General features: G+C 40.8%; 1 protein-coding gene across 1 annotated transcript in view; it reads left to right on the top strand.

The window, feature by feature from the left end:
• Positions 1-15122, top strand: part of NCALD (neurocalcin delta) — a 92521-nt gene extending 77399 nt beyond the window's left edge. Inside the window, exons 3-4 of the mRNA XM_030553607.1 lie at positions 2997-3102; positions 9715-15122. Of these exons, the coding sequence (XP_030409467.1) occupies positions 2997-3102; positions 9715-9812 (204 nt within the window). The 3' untranslated portion in view covers positions 9813-15122. The remainder of the gene's footprint in view (positions 1-2996; positions 3103-9714) is intronic.
• The last annotated feature ends 245 nt before the right edge of the window (positions 15123-15367 follow it).

Below are 15367 nucleotides of genomic sequence, written 5' to 3'. Positions count from 1 at the left end.
GCGTAAGATAAAACTGGTGTACTTCCCCCTCTCCCTACCCCGGCTCTCCCCTCCCACACAAACCACCCTCACATGCCTGCTGCAGGGATTACAGGGGGAAAGTCTGTGGGCTGTGTTATGTAGGAGGTCAGACTAGATGATTGTGATGGTCCCTTCTGGCTTTTAAAATGTCTGAAGTCATAAAATATATACCTGGTTTATGTCCCCTGGGGCTCAGAGAGAGATGCACCTGCTTCTCACAGGACTCGGTTTGGTCCCCATCGTGATTTTCTTTACTCCAGGGTTATGCCAACTTTAGCTGCCCTAACCAGTGCTGTGCGCCTGTGAGGGACAGTCTGCACAGACGGAGGTTGTGTGTAGTCAGCAATCAGCAGTGATTAGTACCAGTGATGGTTCCAAGAGCCCAAGGACTCCCGTTGTGCTCTGTCCCATGCAGGAGGCACAGGGAGTGGACAAGGCTTCTGCACCCTTGCATGCCCATGTAGAGGTTTGAGCAGCATTTGGTCCCAGATTAGGGACTATCTGAACGTTTTCATGTTATTACATAAACCTGCTTCCTTTGAGAGCTTTCTCATTTAAAACGACAGTATAGTTACACTCAGTTAATATAGGGGCAAATCCTGAATTTCTTTATTAGTTTTCACTTGGCCATTACATAGGGAAACTTGCCACTGAACAACTGAGTAAGGCCAGAAAGATTTGACCAGAGACATCATTTTCAGCACGAAAGCATTTTATTATTCCTATCATGCTCGGGCTCTCCTAGAACATCGCATATATTATTGTTTTAACACTCTTCTGTTAAAGGGACCCTGTAGGATGAGGACATCTTTAAACAATTCTGTTCTAAAAATCTTCATTTTTTTACTATGATTACTCAGAGTGTAACCATGACTGCAAGCCCAGCTAATGTAATTTTGCCCCACGCTTTCTCTTTATGCTATATGGTGCTCTAACATGCTGGGATGCACTAACCTCTCCACTAAATAAAAGTTTAGCTATTTAATGAATGACAGATTTCTAAGGATCAGTGCTGCTGTGATCTCTGCAAACCAGAGCAAGGCAGGTGTAAGTTCTGAGTGTCCTTCTTCACCTTCTTTCCTTTTCCTCTTCACTCCCCATTCCTGCCATCACTATGTTCATTTGCTTGTGTGTCATCCCCCCATTCTGTGTTCTTGTGTCTATTACATTGTAACCTCTCTGGGATAGGCACTGTGCCGTCGCCTTTGTTTAGACATTATCCTGCAGTGTGCGAGTCCAATCCTCATTTGTGCCGCTGGGCACTTTTAATATACATCATGATGATAATCATAGAATATCAGGGTTGGAAGGGACCTCAGGAGGTCATCTAGTCCAACCCCCTGCTCAAAGCAATAATGAATGAATCAGGTGGTCATCACTTTCCCTATTCAGTTGTCAATTAATATCGAAACATCCTTTTCTGATCCTACCATCATTTTTATAACTTGAGTCAAGGAACTATTAGAGATCCTCCAGCACGATCTGTTGCCGTAATGTTAGTGACATAATCTAGGGGACAGATGTTTGACTGCATTCATCAAACAGATGAATATTTAATTAAACAAGCAAATGTCTTTGTCAAGGTGTAATTCTGTTTGTTATTTTGAACTTATGAGCTCTGAAAGGTGAGCTGGTTTTGTTGACAAAAGGGAAGTAGTTGTGAATGCTGGGAAAGCAGGACTTTCATCATTCAGAGAAGGAAGTGTCTGGAGGATACTTAACAGTATCCTCCAGGTGATGAAGCTGTGTTGCTGTGCTCCAGAAGCAGTTCCCTTGAGTCCGCTTTGACTTGATGGTTAAAACCTCCAGTGCAAAGGGCCTTCGTGAAGGGGCAGATGGCAAGCTAGAAAATGGAATTAAATTAAGAGATCTTGGGCCTATACCCAGGATGAAAAACAATCAGAGGGGGAGAGGAAATAACCAAAGTGTTGATGCCTTGGGCCAATTTATAAAATGGCTGCTACAAATTTTGCATGTGCACCTGTGGTATCTGGAAAACATGTATTTGTGCATGTGCAAATAGGGACTTAGGTGCACAATTTCCTGTTTTGCATGCAAAAATACCAATTTGTATATGCAAATACAGGGTTTGCATGCACACTCAGTGTGTCCACATTTTGCAGGCACAATTCAGGGAGCCATTTTAGAAAATATGGCTCTTTTTGTCGTAAGATTAAAATTCTCTAATCTATCTCTCTTAATAGGAGAAATAGCAGAGGAACATAATATATCACAAATAGAAGAGTAAATACATAAAATATGTTGGATACAGTACAATTCTGGTGTGGCACCAGGATTTGTCTTCTCTGTGGAATGACCCAGATAAGGTTGTTGTATCTAAGTCAGTGTACGCACATATAAAACTTGGTGCAGTAAAATATCTTATTTTGTAATATGCTGTGCACTTCACAGGCATGCAATAAGATGGATCTCCCTCCCTCGGAAAAGTTACGGTATAAACAGACAAAATTACAAAAGAGTGAGGAAGGAAGCAGAATTGGGGCAAAGTAAATAATGGGGAATGGGAATGGAGTGAGAGGTTGGGGAAGGGACGTGCAAAAAGATTAAAGAGTTGCCTGAGTGACGCAGTGTGCATCATGTTATATTTGGAACCATCCATTCATTAGTTTATTGATCTAATGTATTTTGATGATATGTAGTAATGTGCTGTAAGTTTGATAAATTGTTCTGAAGTATATTGTAATAGGGAAAAATACAACCTCAGTCCAAAACCAGAACTATGTTGAACAGCAACTAGATAAGGAAATAAGGTTATTTATCAGAAAGTCTCTAGTATAAAAGAGCAAATGTATATACAGATCTATGCATTGTCACTCTCACTAGGAATCTGTGGTGAGAATCCAGGCTGAGGTTTATGTGATGCTATGTTTGTTGTTTTCAGCATCTAATAATTGCCCCATTCTATTCCGATCAGATATCTATTATCAACACTTTGCTTCTATCACCTCACTTAGGCAATCTATAAGATGGTTTCTTCAGTAATGAAGATGCCAGAAGATGAGTCAACACCAGAGAAAAGGACAGAGAAAATCTTCCGTCAGATGGACACCAATCGCGATGGTAGGAATCTTAGGCATTTCCCTTTAACACTCTCTACTCTGCAGTTACTAACAGCTTGCTTTCCATCGAAGAGAGAGACTGATTGAGGAAGTAGAGAGAGATCATTCTGATGTCAAAACAGTCAGTAGTTTCAGAAGGGTAGCCATGTTAGTCTGTATCAGCAAAAACAACAAGGAGTCCTTGTGGCACCTTAGAGACTAACAAATTTATTTGCGCATAAGCTTTTATGGGCTAGAATTTTAAAGCAGTGACTCCTTCTATGGTCTTGGGGAAGTCACTTAGGACTTGATTATGCTCTAGCTCTGCTGACTTCAGTGCTCTGGATTCTACCAGTGCAACTGAAAGCAGAACTGGCCCTTGAACCTGTCTGCTGCAGTTTCTCCATTTACCTAACTTACAGAAGGTTTGGGGAGGGTTTATTAGTTAATGTTCATAAAATGCCTTGAAGATGAAAACATGAAGGGCTAGATCACAAAGGGACTTCAACGTTGTAACCCCTAACTCCTAGGCTGCCTAGTGGAATCCTCAGCCCCAGATTAGGAGCCCAGGCTCCCATATAGCACATGGGGAAAGTTAGGCACATAAGAGAGGGATCTTCTGAAGCCAGCAAGCTGAGCAGGGTGCTGCCTAAACTACCCAGGAGTGAAATGCAGAAGAAGGGGGCAGAGCTTTGGGCGAAGATCGGGCCCTCTAGGCACCAGACTGATGAGTTGGAGGAATATGCCTATCTCTGCTCAGAATTCTCAGTCATAAAAACCTCTCCTTAGATGCCTAAACCAGGTCAGCCCTTTCTTGTGAAAACACACAGACAGAAAGAAACCCACTCAGTTATAGCCCTTAGCCAGGGCATGCCCCTAGGATGTGGGAGACTCAGACTCTTTGGAGCAGGGACATGAACTCAGGTCTCCATGCGATGGCCCTAACCATCAGGCTGTGGGGTATTGTAGGGCAGGTCTTGCGCTGTCTCCCTTGTTGAAGCTGTTTTGCTTGGTATAAATAATTAAATAGCCAGTGGAGCACTCCCACATCCCAGGTGAGCCCCTAACCACTGGACTATAGAGTCAGTCTCTTGCTGTCTTTTTCTCTGGTCCAATCAATGTTTAATTATTTGTAGAACACTTAATCAGGAGGGTTAGAGAGATCCCCCTGAGCAGGCCCGTCCCTACCCATATGCAAAGGACGCAGCTGCATAGAGCACCCTGCGCAGTTGTTACTGCTCCAGCCCCAACCTCGTCTCTGCCTGTCCCTGCTCCGCCCCCACTCCAGCCTTTCCCCAAAGCCCCGCCCCTGTTCCGCCCTCGCCCCACCTCTTTCCTCCCCAGTCTCGCCCCCACTCCACCCCTTCCCCAAAGCCCCTGCCCTGCTCCACTTCAGCCCTGCCCCCACTCCCCTTAGTACTGCGGGCAGGGCTGGGTCTACACTCACCAGTAGCGGGAAGTGCAGCAACGCGGTCCCAGCTGCACTACCAGTGAATGCTAGGGGGCAGTTCCCCGTGTCCCCCAAATCAGCCCTCACCCCCACAGAGGGGCTGCGTAGAGCCCCAAAATAGCTAGGGATGGCCCTGCCCCTGGGTACCAAGAGCCTGCTCCTTTCAAGCCCTCTCCTGGAATGTGGGTGCTGTGAGTTCAAGTCAGGCAGAGGGTTTCCCACATCCCAGGTGAGTGCTCTGGGCTATTGGGTGTTCTGGACACATGACAAATTCCCTGTCTGCTCACCCCCAGCTATCTTTCACCCAAGGCTCAAGCCGGTAGGCATGCTGTAAGAACAGGATCAGGTCCTACAAGCAAAATAGGTGGGGGAGACGCGTAGTTTGAGAATCCTGCTGGAGCTTTGATATGTGCTGTGAGGCAGTGTCAGGACTTGGGCAGCTTTATGTGTGCCTGCCAGACAGAACCTAGGTGCCTGCAGGGCTAGGCTGCATCTGAAGCTCGTTGAGCCACTGGTAGCTATAGTAATATAGAAACAGCCTTCAAACCATCTTCGTTATACTGGAGAACCAGCACAGCAAAACACACACTCTGCATTGGTGTAAATAATTGTACAAGATGAAGGAAAGTGAAGACTCCAAGGTATGAAATCTCTTGGGGATCTCTCACATCAGTATACACAGTCCCTTTGTGCTAAAATAATCCCCTGTATGTTGTTAGTAGCTGAGTAAAAAAGAATTATAAAGCAATAAAGAATGGAAAGCCATTACTTATTGGAAAAGTGTCTCTTCTAGAGTCTTTTCTATTTAACTCATGTCATTGCCTTATTGTAAATATAATACTAATGTTTACTTCCTTCTGTACAGTCTTGCTTAGCAGACATCTACAGCTTTCAGGCAGTCCTGCAACATCCATCTTGCAAGGAGGGGGAAAAAGATTTTATTTATCTCCACTAATTATACAGCTAACCAAGAGGCTGTGTGAAAACTGATGGCCTTATCTTATGTTTCAGATTTCAGAATTTCAGGGTTTAGTTTTGTTTTAAAGAAAGGAAATTAACAGAATACCATAGCTATGGAAATGTCACCTCATTAAACTGAAGTGAAATAGTTCAAATTAGTCAGACTTTTTAAAGGGGACTTGATGCTGCAGAATTGTTGCTTAGAAACCTGTGTTCTGATTTTTCGTTTAATTAAATTTGCAGAAGTGTTTGCAACAGGGAAGTTACGTACCCAACATTTCATGGAGAGAGGTGTGCTGTGCATTTGGACTGTGGTTGGATTTGAAGTGTTCTTTTTTCTTTTCTTTTCTTTTTTTTTTAAATCTTTGTGTTAGATCTTAAACAGCTAAGTTTAAGTGGTTCTTTAAAAAAAAACAAAAAAGCACATCAGGCTTAGACAGTATAACTTTTGTCATCTTCACAGCACTTTACAGACACTGAATATGGGTCCCCACAAAACCTTGTAAAGTTAGCAGATTAATTTAGAGTAAATGTTGTCACTGTTTTTCGGATGAGAGACTCTCTCTATTGTAGGCTTTTATACAGGTGCTCATCATTGTGGAGACTTTAAGTATGAGACATGGGTTTCGAACCCCGGTGTGTTCCTGGCTCCTTAGACCACTGTGTCTTGCCACTCTAATAGACAGACTAGGGCTGGGGTATTCAAAGGCCTAAGGAAGTTTGGTGGGAACTAAGCCACTATCTCCCTTTAGTCTCCTTTAAAATTCCCTGTTTAACAGGCTAGCTGGCTCTGGAAGACAGTTGAAGTAGAAGCTTTGATCAAGTGTGTTAGGAATATCATTGTTTTGGGGAAAATGGTAGTATAGTAGAACCTCAGAATTGCGAACACCTCAGGAATGGAGGTTGTTCATAACTCTGAACAAAACATTATGGTTTTTTTCCCCAAAAGTTTACAACTGAATATTGATTTAATACAGCTTTGAAACTTTCCTATGCAGAAGGAAAATGCTGCTTTTAACCATTTGAATTTAAATGAAAAAGTCACAGAAACAGTTTCCTTACCTTGACAAATCTTTTTTTTTTTAAACTTTCCCTTTATGTTTTTAGTAGTTTGCATTTAGCACAGTACTGTACTACATTTGGTGAGGGGTTTGGGTTTTTTTTTGGTCTCTGCTGCTTCCTGATTGTGTACTTCCCGTTCCAAATGAGGTATGTGGTTGACCAGTCAGTTCATAACTCTGAGGTTCTGCCGTACTCCCTGTTGAGCAGATAAATTTGGTCTTCATTACTTCTTATGATTTATTAGTATAGTGGTCACACTTCAGTGCAGCAGTCGGGATTGGAGACCCATTATGCTAGGCACTATGCAAAGATATAGCAGTAGACAGTGCCTGCCCCAAAGAACTTACATGCGACAGGCCCAGTCCAGCAAAGACTTAGATATGTGCTTATCTATGTGCACCATGAGTAATCTCATGGTCTTCTGTTAAGAACATGCCTAAACCTTTGCAGGATTGCCCAACAACAACATAGAACCACAATGTCAAAGGCATATGGCAAGTCATTCAGCAAGTGCTGTCCTGGGTCCCTGCTCTCTGATGGTAGGATACCAGTAATACTCTGTGGCTGCAATGGGAGTTACTCATACCGTGCCATGGGAGAGTAGAGGCCCATGTGGTTTGCAGAGCAGCGTGGGCAATGTCCTTTGGAGAAGATGCAAATTAGAGCTGAGCTAAATAGAGAATATTTGTCCCACAGGGAATTCCAACATTTCAACATTTGTTTTCATTCCAAATCAAGATAAGAAATTGAAATTTTGAAGGAAAAAAATGTGGGGGGAGCAAAAATATTGAAGAGTTTTGATTTGGAAATGTAGAAATGTTTCTTTTTGACATTTTCAGTCCAAATGAAACTTTTTGACACTACCCAATTGAAATGCTTTGTTTGAAATCAGTTCAGCAGTAAATTGCATTTCCCGTTGTGGCATATTACCTCGTGGGAGTTCATGTGAGAGGCAAATCCACATTGTATAATGGGAGAGGTATTTCTCCAGGGAGCTCACACAGTAGGAAAGAATGGGAGACCAAATTACAAATCCCATAAGGCAATGTGCTGAGAGGGAAATGCAGTGCAATGTTTTATTGAACAAAACAAAACACTTTGGGTCAGTTCAACAAAATGAAATATCTGATTCTGGTCAACTCGACCCAGTCTGAAATATATTTTATTTCAATTTTTCCCAATGGAAATTCAAATTTTCAGCAAAATCAAGATTTTTCCCATAGAAAATTTTGATTTTGCAGAAACAGATTAAATTTTTTTTTTGGCCAAAATGTCATAGAATCATTCAAATGTGTGGCTCAAAGAGATGTCAAGTAGTCATCAAGCCCAGTCCCCTGTGCTGGATAAAGTAAACCCAGACCATCCTTGACAGGTGTTTCTCCAACCTGTTCATAAAAACCTCCAAAGATGGGGATTCCACAACCTCTCTTGGAAGCCTATTCCAAAGCATAACTATCTATAGTTAAAAAGTTTTTCCTAATATCTAACCTAAATCTCCCTTGCTGCAGACCAAGCACATTACTACTTGTCCTACCTTGAGGAGACACATGGAGAACAATTGATCACCGTCCTCTTTATAACAGCCCTTAATGTATTTGAAAACTTATCCGGTCCCCCTCTCAAGTGTCCTTTTCTCAGGATTAACCATGCCTAGTTTTCTTAACCTTTCCTCATAAGTAAAGTTTTCTAAACCTTTTACCATTTTTGTTGCTCTCCTCTGGACTCTCTCCAGTTTGTCCACAACTTTCCCAAATAGTGGCACCCAGAATTAGACACAGTACTCCAGCTGAGGCCACAGCAGTGCTGAGAAGAGCAGGACAGTTACGTGTCTTACATATGACATTCCAGTTAATACAACTCCAGAATATCAGCCTTCTTAGCAGTTGTCACATTATCTCATATTCAGGATTGGGATCCCTATAACCCCCAGATCCTTTTCAGCAGTACTATCACCTAGCCAGTTATTCTCCGTTTTGTAGGTGTGCATTAGATTTTTTTCTTTCCTAAGTGAAGCCCTTTGTATTTGTCTTTACCGAATTTCATCTTGTTGAATTCAGACCAATTCTCCATTCCAGGGGTCGGCAACCTCTGGCACATGGCTCACCAGGGTAAGCACCCCGGCGGGCCGGGCCAGTTTGTTTACCTGCCGCATCGGCAGGTTCGGCCAATTGCAGCTCCCACTGGCCGCGGTTCGCCATCCCAGGCCAATGGGGTGGCAGCCCACATACTTCCCGCAGCCCCCATAGGCCTGGGATGGCGAACGTGCTTACCCTGGCAAGCTGTGTGCCAGAGGTTGCCGACCCCTCCTCCATTCCAATGGAAGTTTTCTATCCTGTCTATTGCGCACAAGCTTCTCAGATAGAGGTTGCCCTATAGTGATAAAGCCTGCAGTTAAAAATTTCCTGTTCAGCACCTAGATACTACTGTAATGGGTACTCTAAAGAAACCCCAGGTGAATAGATGGATATGGGTCCTTAATTCAAACATACATTTGGAAAAGGTACTTGTGTGTATTCAGAGCAAGTCCATAGCTTTTAGAGCCTGCCTGTCTCCTCCTGTGATTCCGGGTCTATTGCAAGGAACCAAAGCACTTGTGCCACCAGCCCTCACATTTAAATGGAAGGAGCATTCTCAGAGCATGTCTACACTTACCATGGATCAACGCTGCGGCAATCGATCCACTGTAAGTTGATTTAGAGGGTCTAGTGAAGACCCACTAAATCAACAGCAGGTCGCTCTCCTGTTGACTCTGGTACACCACCAGAACTAGAAGCCTAAGGTAAGTTGACAGGAGAGTTTCTCCCATCAGCCCAGCGTGGTGTAGACACTGCAATAAGTCGACCTAAGCTACGTTGACTACAGCTACGTTATTCACATAGCCAAAGTTGCATAACTTAAGTTGACGTAACTCTGTAGTGTAGACCTGCCCTCAGAGAGGGTTCTTCAAATCTGAAAGTCTCTCCCCACAATACTGATCGACCAGAGCCTAGATTTTGCTACTTTCAGGCAGACTGCAAGGCCTAACCATTTTCCCTTGCTTTCCTTGTAGTGCTAATTTGTAAATTTCCGTATGTATCCATAGTGTTAAAGCATTTCACATTTGCTGTGATTGATTAGTGCATTTTATAATGCTAAACAAACATTTATGATTTTTTTTATTAGGCAAACTCTCTCTGGAAGAGTTCATCCGAGGGGCCAAGAGTGATCCATCCATAGTCCGTCTCCTTCAGTGTGATCCTAGCAGTGCAGGGCAATTCTAAAACAGTTCTTCGGATGAATTGTGTATCTGCTTTTTGTTCTGTTTTTTTGCCAAACAACATTCATGGTGATGTTGCCTCTGTATGACCAATTTTGCCTTCTTTTGTGGCATCTTTTAGCTTCATTTGTTGTGGATTAATTATAAGAATGCTGAATGCTCTTAATAGTTTGTCCAGAACACAGACAGAATACTGTTTTAAATGGACATTGTGGTGTTAATTTGTTTAGAAGATTTTATTTTGTTCAATTTTTTGTTCTCAAAAGTAAACAACAAGAAGGAAAAAACCTTCAGCAACACGTTATTGCCAGAGTTTAGAATGCTGCTTTAATAGCTGAAAATTCACCCACAGCATCTGAAGCACAATAGTGGTTGAAGTGCAAAGTGTTACAACAGGTGCAGTATTTGATTTGTACAGTCTTTTTTTTAATCCAGCAGGCACAAGTGAAACTACAAGACAAGATGAGTAAGAAGTGTTAATACAATAAATTAGCAAGTTCTAGCCTACTTCAATCTCCCTACAATGCCACGTTGTTTCAATACTGTGAAAGTTTTTAAGGTGCATTGAGAAGAGGGGGAAATGATCAGCTGTTTTTTAACAGGCTTATGCTGGTTGATTTAACATGGTTTTATCTGGAAATCAAACACAATTTATAATCCTGATTAAAACAAAAAAACAGGTGGATGTTACCTGTTGCCATTTCAAATTAGTAAGTGTAGTTGTGTATATTACAAACTAAGTATTGAACACAAATTTAAGGGAGATGTGCGTTGAATGAGAGATTTTCAGATTTGTAATAAAGCAGTTTCTATGCAGGAGACTGGGAGTTGAGCTAAGAAATAACATTGTGCAACCTTAAGCAGCTGACACTGAGACATGTCCACTGTTATGAATGTTCTTGTATAGACTGGAGTTTTTTTTCTCTCTCTCTCTCTCTTGACACATAGATAATGCGGTTCCTGTGTCTGCTTCTAAAGGTTGGAGAGCTACTATCACAAGCTGTGTTAAAGCTAGAATTGTAGAATTCATATTTAATTTACTTTAGTGGGGTTGAAAGATCTGTACTGAAACAAGGACATAGTACGCTTAATAATATATAAATGTTTTTAAAAAATTAGGTGTAAGAGAAAACTGTTGAATGTTTATCTTTTCACTTGGATGCAAAAGGATTTCTGAAACTTGCTGCTGCAATATTATTTCATTTGGTCAGGGTCACTATATTCCAAGCAGTGTGTACGTTTGGGATCTCTTAAGGAATTTGCAAGCATTGCTTTGGCAAAAAAAAGCTTAGCAACGCGAGGTACTATGCTGACTGAGTTTGAGATAACCTGTCATTTGTTGAGTCTGCTTTGTGATATGGTAGGTGATATATCACTACAGTCACTGCCCAATATCGGGAACTTGTGAGACTGCTATAGTATAATCATTGTATGAGGGGCAAGGGTGATATTTAATTAAGTGACCTTGTAGACACTAAACCCCAACTAGCCTTAATTTAAAATAAACTTAGTAAAATAGGTTAGATCTGCTGCTGCAAACTAGTTAAATGCTGATTAGCTATCAGGAAAAAGCAGTAGAATATATTAACAAGTTTTTGCTGATCACTAGCTAGGAGAACATATATCCAGTAATTTAGGAAGGAAAAAGATCCTTGACTTAATTTTCAGTACCATTTTTCTCTGTCATGCTTAACATATGGAGCACAGTGAAAATTAATTATAGATAACATATTTAATAAGTTCTTTCAAATTTACTATAAGTGGCAAAGCAATCCTGAATAAAAGGTCATCTGGCCCATTTCTTTGTCTCAGATGACCTAAAGGGCTTATCCAGAATCAATTTCAATTTAAAGTAGTTACAGAAATGCCATTGATGTCATTCTCCTGCTAAATGAGTAAAAGACTAGACAGCGTTGTGTGTGAGAGACAGACAGACAGAGGCACACACAAGTGCCGGTTCAATACATAACTTTTTTTTTTTTTAGCTTTTAGCATAGTCACTGGAAATACTACAGTGAAATTTTCTGGTTGGCTGAAATGGTTTTTGCCTATTTCCCATCCCTGTCTTATCCACACCCCATTGGAGATACAATGCACAAAACAGAACCTATAAAGCACTTGTGCTCTTCAAGATAATTTTCTGTGTTTGTCAGAAATAGACCTCAGAGAGGCCTTGGCCCTAGAAGATATCTGCAGAGATCTCCTCATACTGAGTTAAAGGTCAGTTCTCTCCTTATTGCCTGGAGGGTCATTTTTCATTTGGACAAATCTGGCGAGATCCTTGGTTTTTGTAAATTGCTGCATTAAGGTGAACGGGTCTACACTGATTTACACCCACTGACGATCTGCTCCTTCATCAAACATAAGCAATCAGTGCCACTGTATCAAAGCCCTTCTTTGGGTCACTTCATCACTTCCACTATGTAAGAAAAATAAATTGGAATATAAATTTTCTTAGAAGTCTGAATACACATTGAAAAATTCCAATTCCAGGTATCATTGCAGGCTTTTGGATCAAAAGCAGACAAGCTAGAAAAATTGACATTTATTAAAGCTGAAGTAAAGTATGCAAAGTGGATAGCTCCTACAGTTAATTTTGTTTCTAATACAGTGAAAGCAGTTGCATGTGACTGAAACTATTAAAATTTTGCCTTTTTTAAGCAGCTGCGTTCCATCTCTCTTTTTTTTTTTTTTTGTATTATGAGAATCCTTTGGCCCAGAACCTAGTTCCTCAATTTGGTGTTTGGCTGTTTTTCGACAGAATCAATTTGTGTATTAGTACTTTAAACTATGTGCTTGAAAATGCAACCTGTGATATGACCCCAGGCCAGTAGAGTTGTAATTCTTTCCACTGAAAGACTAGGAATGTAACCCACAGCTGCAGAGGACATAAATAACTGGAGATATGGTTATTGTATAAACATTTACAAAATGCATGAAGATTATTCCTTATTTCTGCCTGCCTTTCACAATTTATTTTGTTTCAAAATATTAACTGTTCATTTCTTACTCTGCAAGTAAAAATTGTAGATATTTTTAAAATAATTGATAATTGAATTTGTTAAATGAATATCTGCAGTTTATTGGCTAACAAAACAAATATAGTACTGCTATGCATCATTTTTTATTGCCTTGCTAATTGTCATTATTACCTTCAGTGATCTCTCAAAAAAAAAATGACCAAACCAAAATGTCACAGCAATGTAGCCATTTTTAAGGGAATGAATTAAAATATCTGAATCTCAGACTGTAGATAGTATAGGCTGCTTGAGATCACTTACTGTAACTTTGTAGATACATTTTCAATAATACTTGGGTATGTTTGCTAGGTAAACTTGACTGATCTGGCATGCAAAAATGTATAGTGTTTTGTGTCTAGCATGTACACCTGCCAACTGTAAAAGTACATAAATTAGAACTCTATTTAGATGGAATTCCTAGTGAACAGAAGTGATGTTAGTTCCTTGCTGGGGGCTTGCCCTTGAAGGAGAATACCAGTCATCTGTGCAGACTAACTGGTGTACAGAAGCTATAGCAGCCAAGCTGTAAAGCCATTCAGTATTCACTTTACTGAGCTCTGAAATTGGGAACTTGAAACAGAGCCCCTGTAAAGCCAGCTAGCATACTCTTTTGGGCACTCTGGGTTTGAGGGAAATGAAGCACAACCCTCTTCCAACATCTGAATCCCTATAAACCCAAAGAATTTGGAGGTCCTCTAAGACCTTCAGGTAAAGTAGTAGTATACTTCCTGCTAAGCTTATGACTTTTGAACATTTCTCACCATCATTGTTGAGTTGCCTCATGTTTCATTGTTTTCTGTTATACCATTTGACCTCGACACTCTGTCATGTTTAAATATCTTAAATGTTATCGTTGTTTTAGAACAACAGGAAACTATGTATATAACTACTTTAAATGGAAGATGTGTAAGTGCACCTTGAAATCTGTAAGATGTACACCTGGAGACAATTATACTATGATGATCTAAAAACATAACTGTTCCCCACACCTTTCTCAGTATATCTGTACTTGCTAATGTGGTACTTGATGAAGTTCTGTGGCCTGCAATGTGCAGGACGTCCCACTAGATGATCACAATGGGCCCTTCCGACCTTTAAAGTCTATGACTCAATGAGGTAAATTTGTACATTCAAAGCTAACTTAGTAAGCTCTGAGATGTCCCTTTTTCTAAACCAATGCTTATTTTGTGAACTCAGGAAAAGGCACAGCAACATGAGCAGAGCAGCCCAGACGAGGTAAGGGAAACATCAGTAGCAGAGGCCACCAGCCAGCCATAGTTCCTAGGTGTTTCATATTGCAGCCTGGTGTACTAACACTAAAGTAGGGTGTAGTTACACCCTGTGATGTTGGAATTATGACCTTGAGGATAGGGTCATTTTTCTAATGAATCACTGTTACAAACCACCTTTTCTACATAACTCTGCTGATTCAGTTGGTACTAGTGGTGGGTTGGTCTTTTGGCTGCAAGACGAATATCAAGTGACAGGTGCAAGACCTGCTGGAAGTAATATTTTACCCACTGTTTGCTAAGTAGGGCTTCAAACTACAGAATAGCGGATTTAGATTAGATCTCAGGAAAAACTTCCAAGTGTAAGAACAGTAGGGCAATGGAACAGACATCTCAGGAGGTTGTGGACGCTTCTTCACTGGAGGTTTTCAAAAGCAGGCTAGGTAGCCACCTGTTGTGGATGGTTTAGCCACAACAAATCCTGTATCTTTGTCGGGAATTAAACTAGATGACCCTTGTGGTCCCTTCTAACCCTAAGTATCCTGGATCTTTCTTTGCTCTGTGTTTTACTGTGCATTTATACATTATGTAACATATTTAAAGAAGGGGAAATTTGGTTTTTGTAGATGTTAAGGACACTATATAATTCTAAAAGCATAAAGAAGCTTTGCAAACACTGGACAAACAACACTCAAGGGTGGAGGGACAAAGGTAGAACAGTAGGTTGGAACCTTATTGTCTCTACCACCAAAACCAAGTATATTTCCAACAAGCTACAGGATCACAGCAGGTGCTTGTGAGAAGAGTGAGATAAATTAGTTCTGCTTCTCACCAATTTTCCCCATGGTGCATTAGCACATTTTTGATGTGTTGTTTACTAGCTGTTTTTAAGACAAAGGGCCCTGCCTTGAATATTGTGTTGTCATTTACACCTGTGCAAACTGGGTGTACACTGCTGCCAGATCAGAATTGTATAGTTCTCCATTCACTTTGCACAGCTGTAAATGGCTACTCAAGATGCAAAGCAGTGGAGAATCAGGCCCAAAGTGTGGTCTCGCACTGACATTTGACTAGGCTTGGCAGAATTTTGAATTTTTTAATATAATTTTTACTGATCAGTGCTTATTTTTAAGAATTTTTTTCTACGTTTATCTATTTATCTCTTGAAATTTTCACAGTTGTGGAAAATGGTGGGGGGAGGGTGTGTATGGAATCAGACAATATGGGTGATCAGGCAATAATTATTTAATGACAGCAGATGTTGACAGTCAAAATGTTAAAGCTTTATAACTGTTAAAAACACAAATTGT

This window comes from Gopherus evgoodei, chromosome 2, assembly GCF_007399415.2.
Source record: "Gopherus evgoodei ecotype Sinaloan lineage chromosome 2, rGopEvg1_v1.p, whole genome shotgun sequence".
Lineage (NCBI taxonomy): Eukaryota > Metazoa > Chordata > Testudines > Testudinidae > Gopherus > Gopherus evgoodei.
Note: the sequence above shows the minus strand (reverse complement) of the source record. Positions and strands in the feature narration are given on the sequence as shown.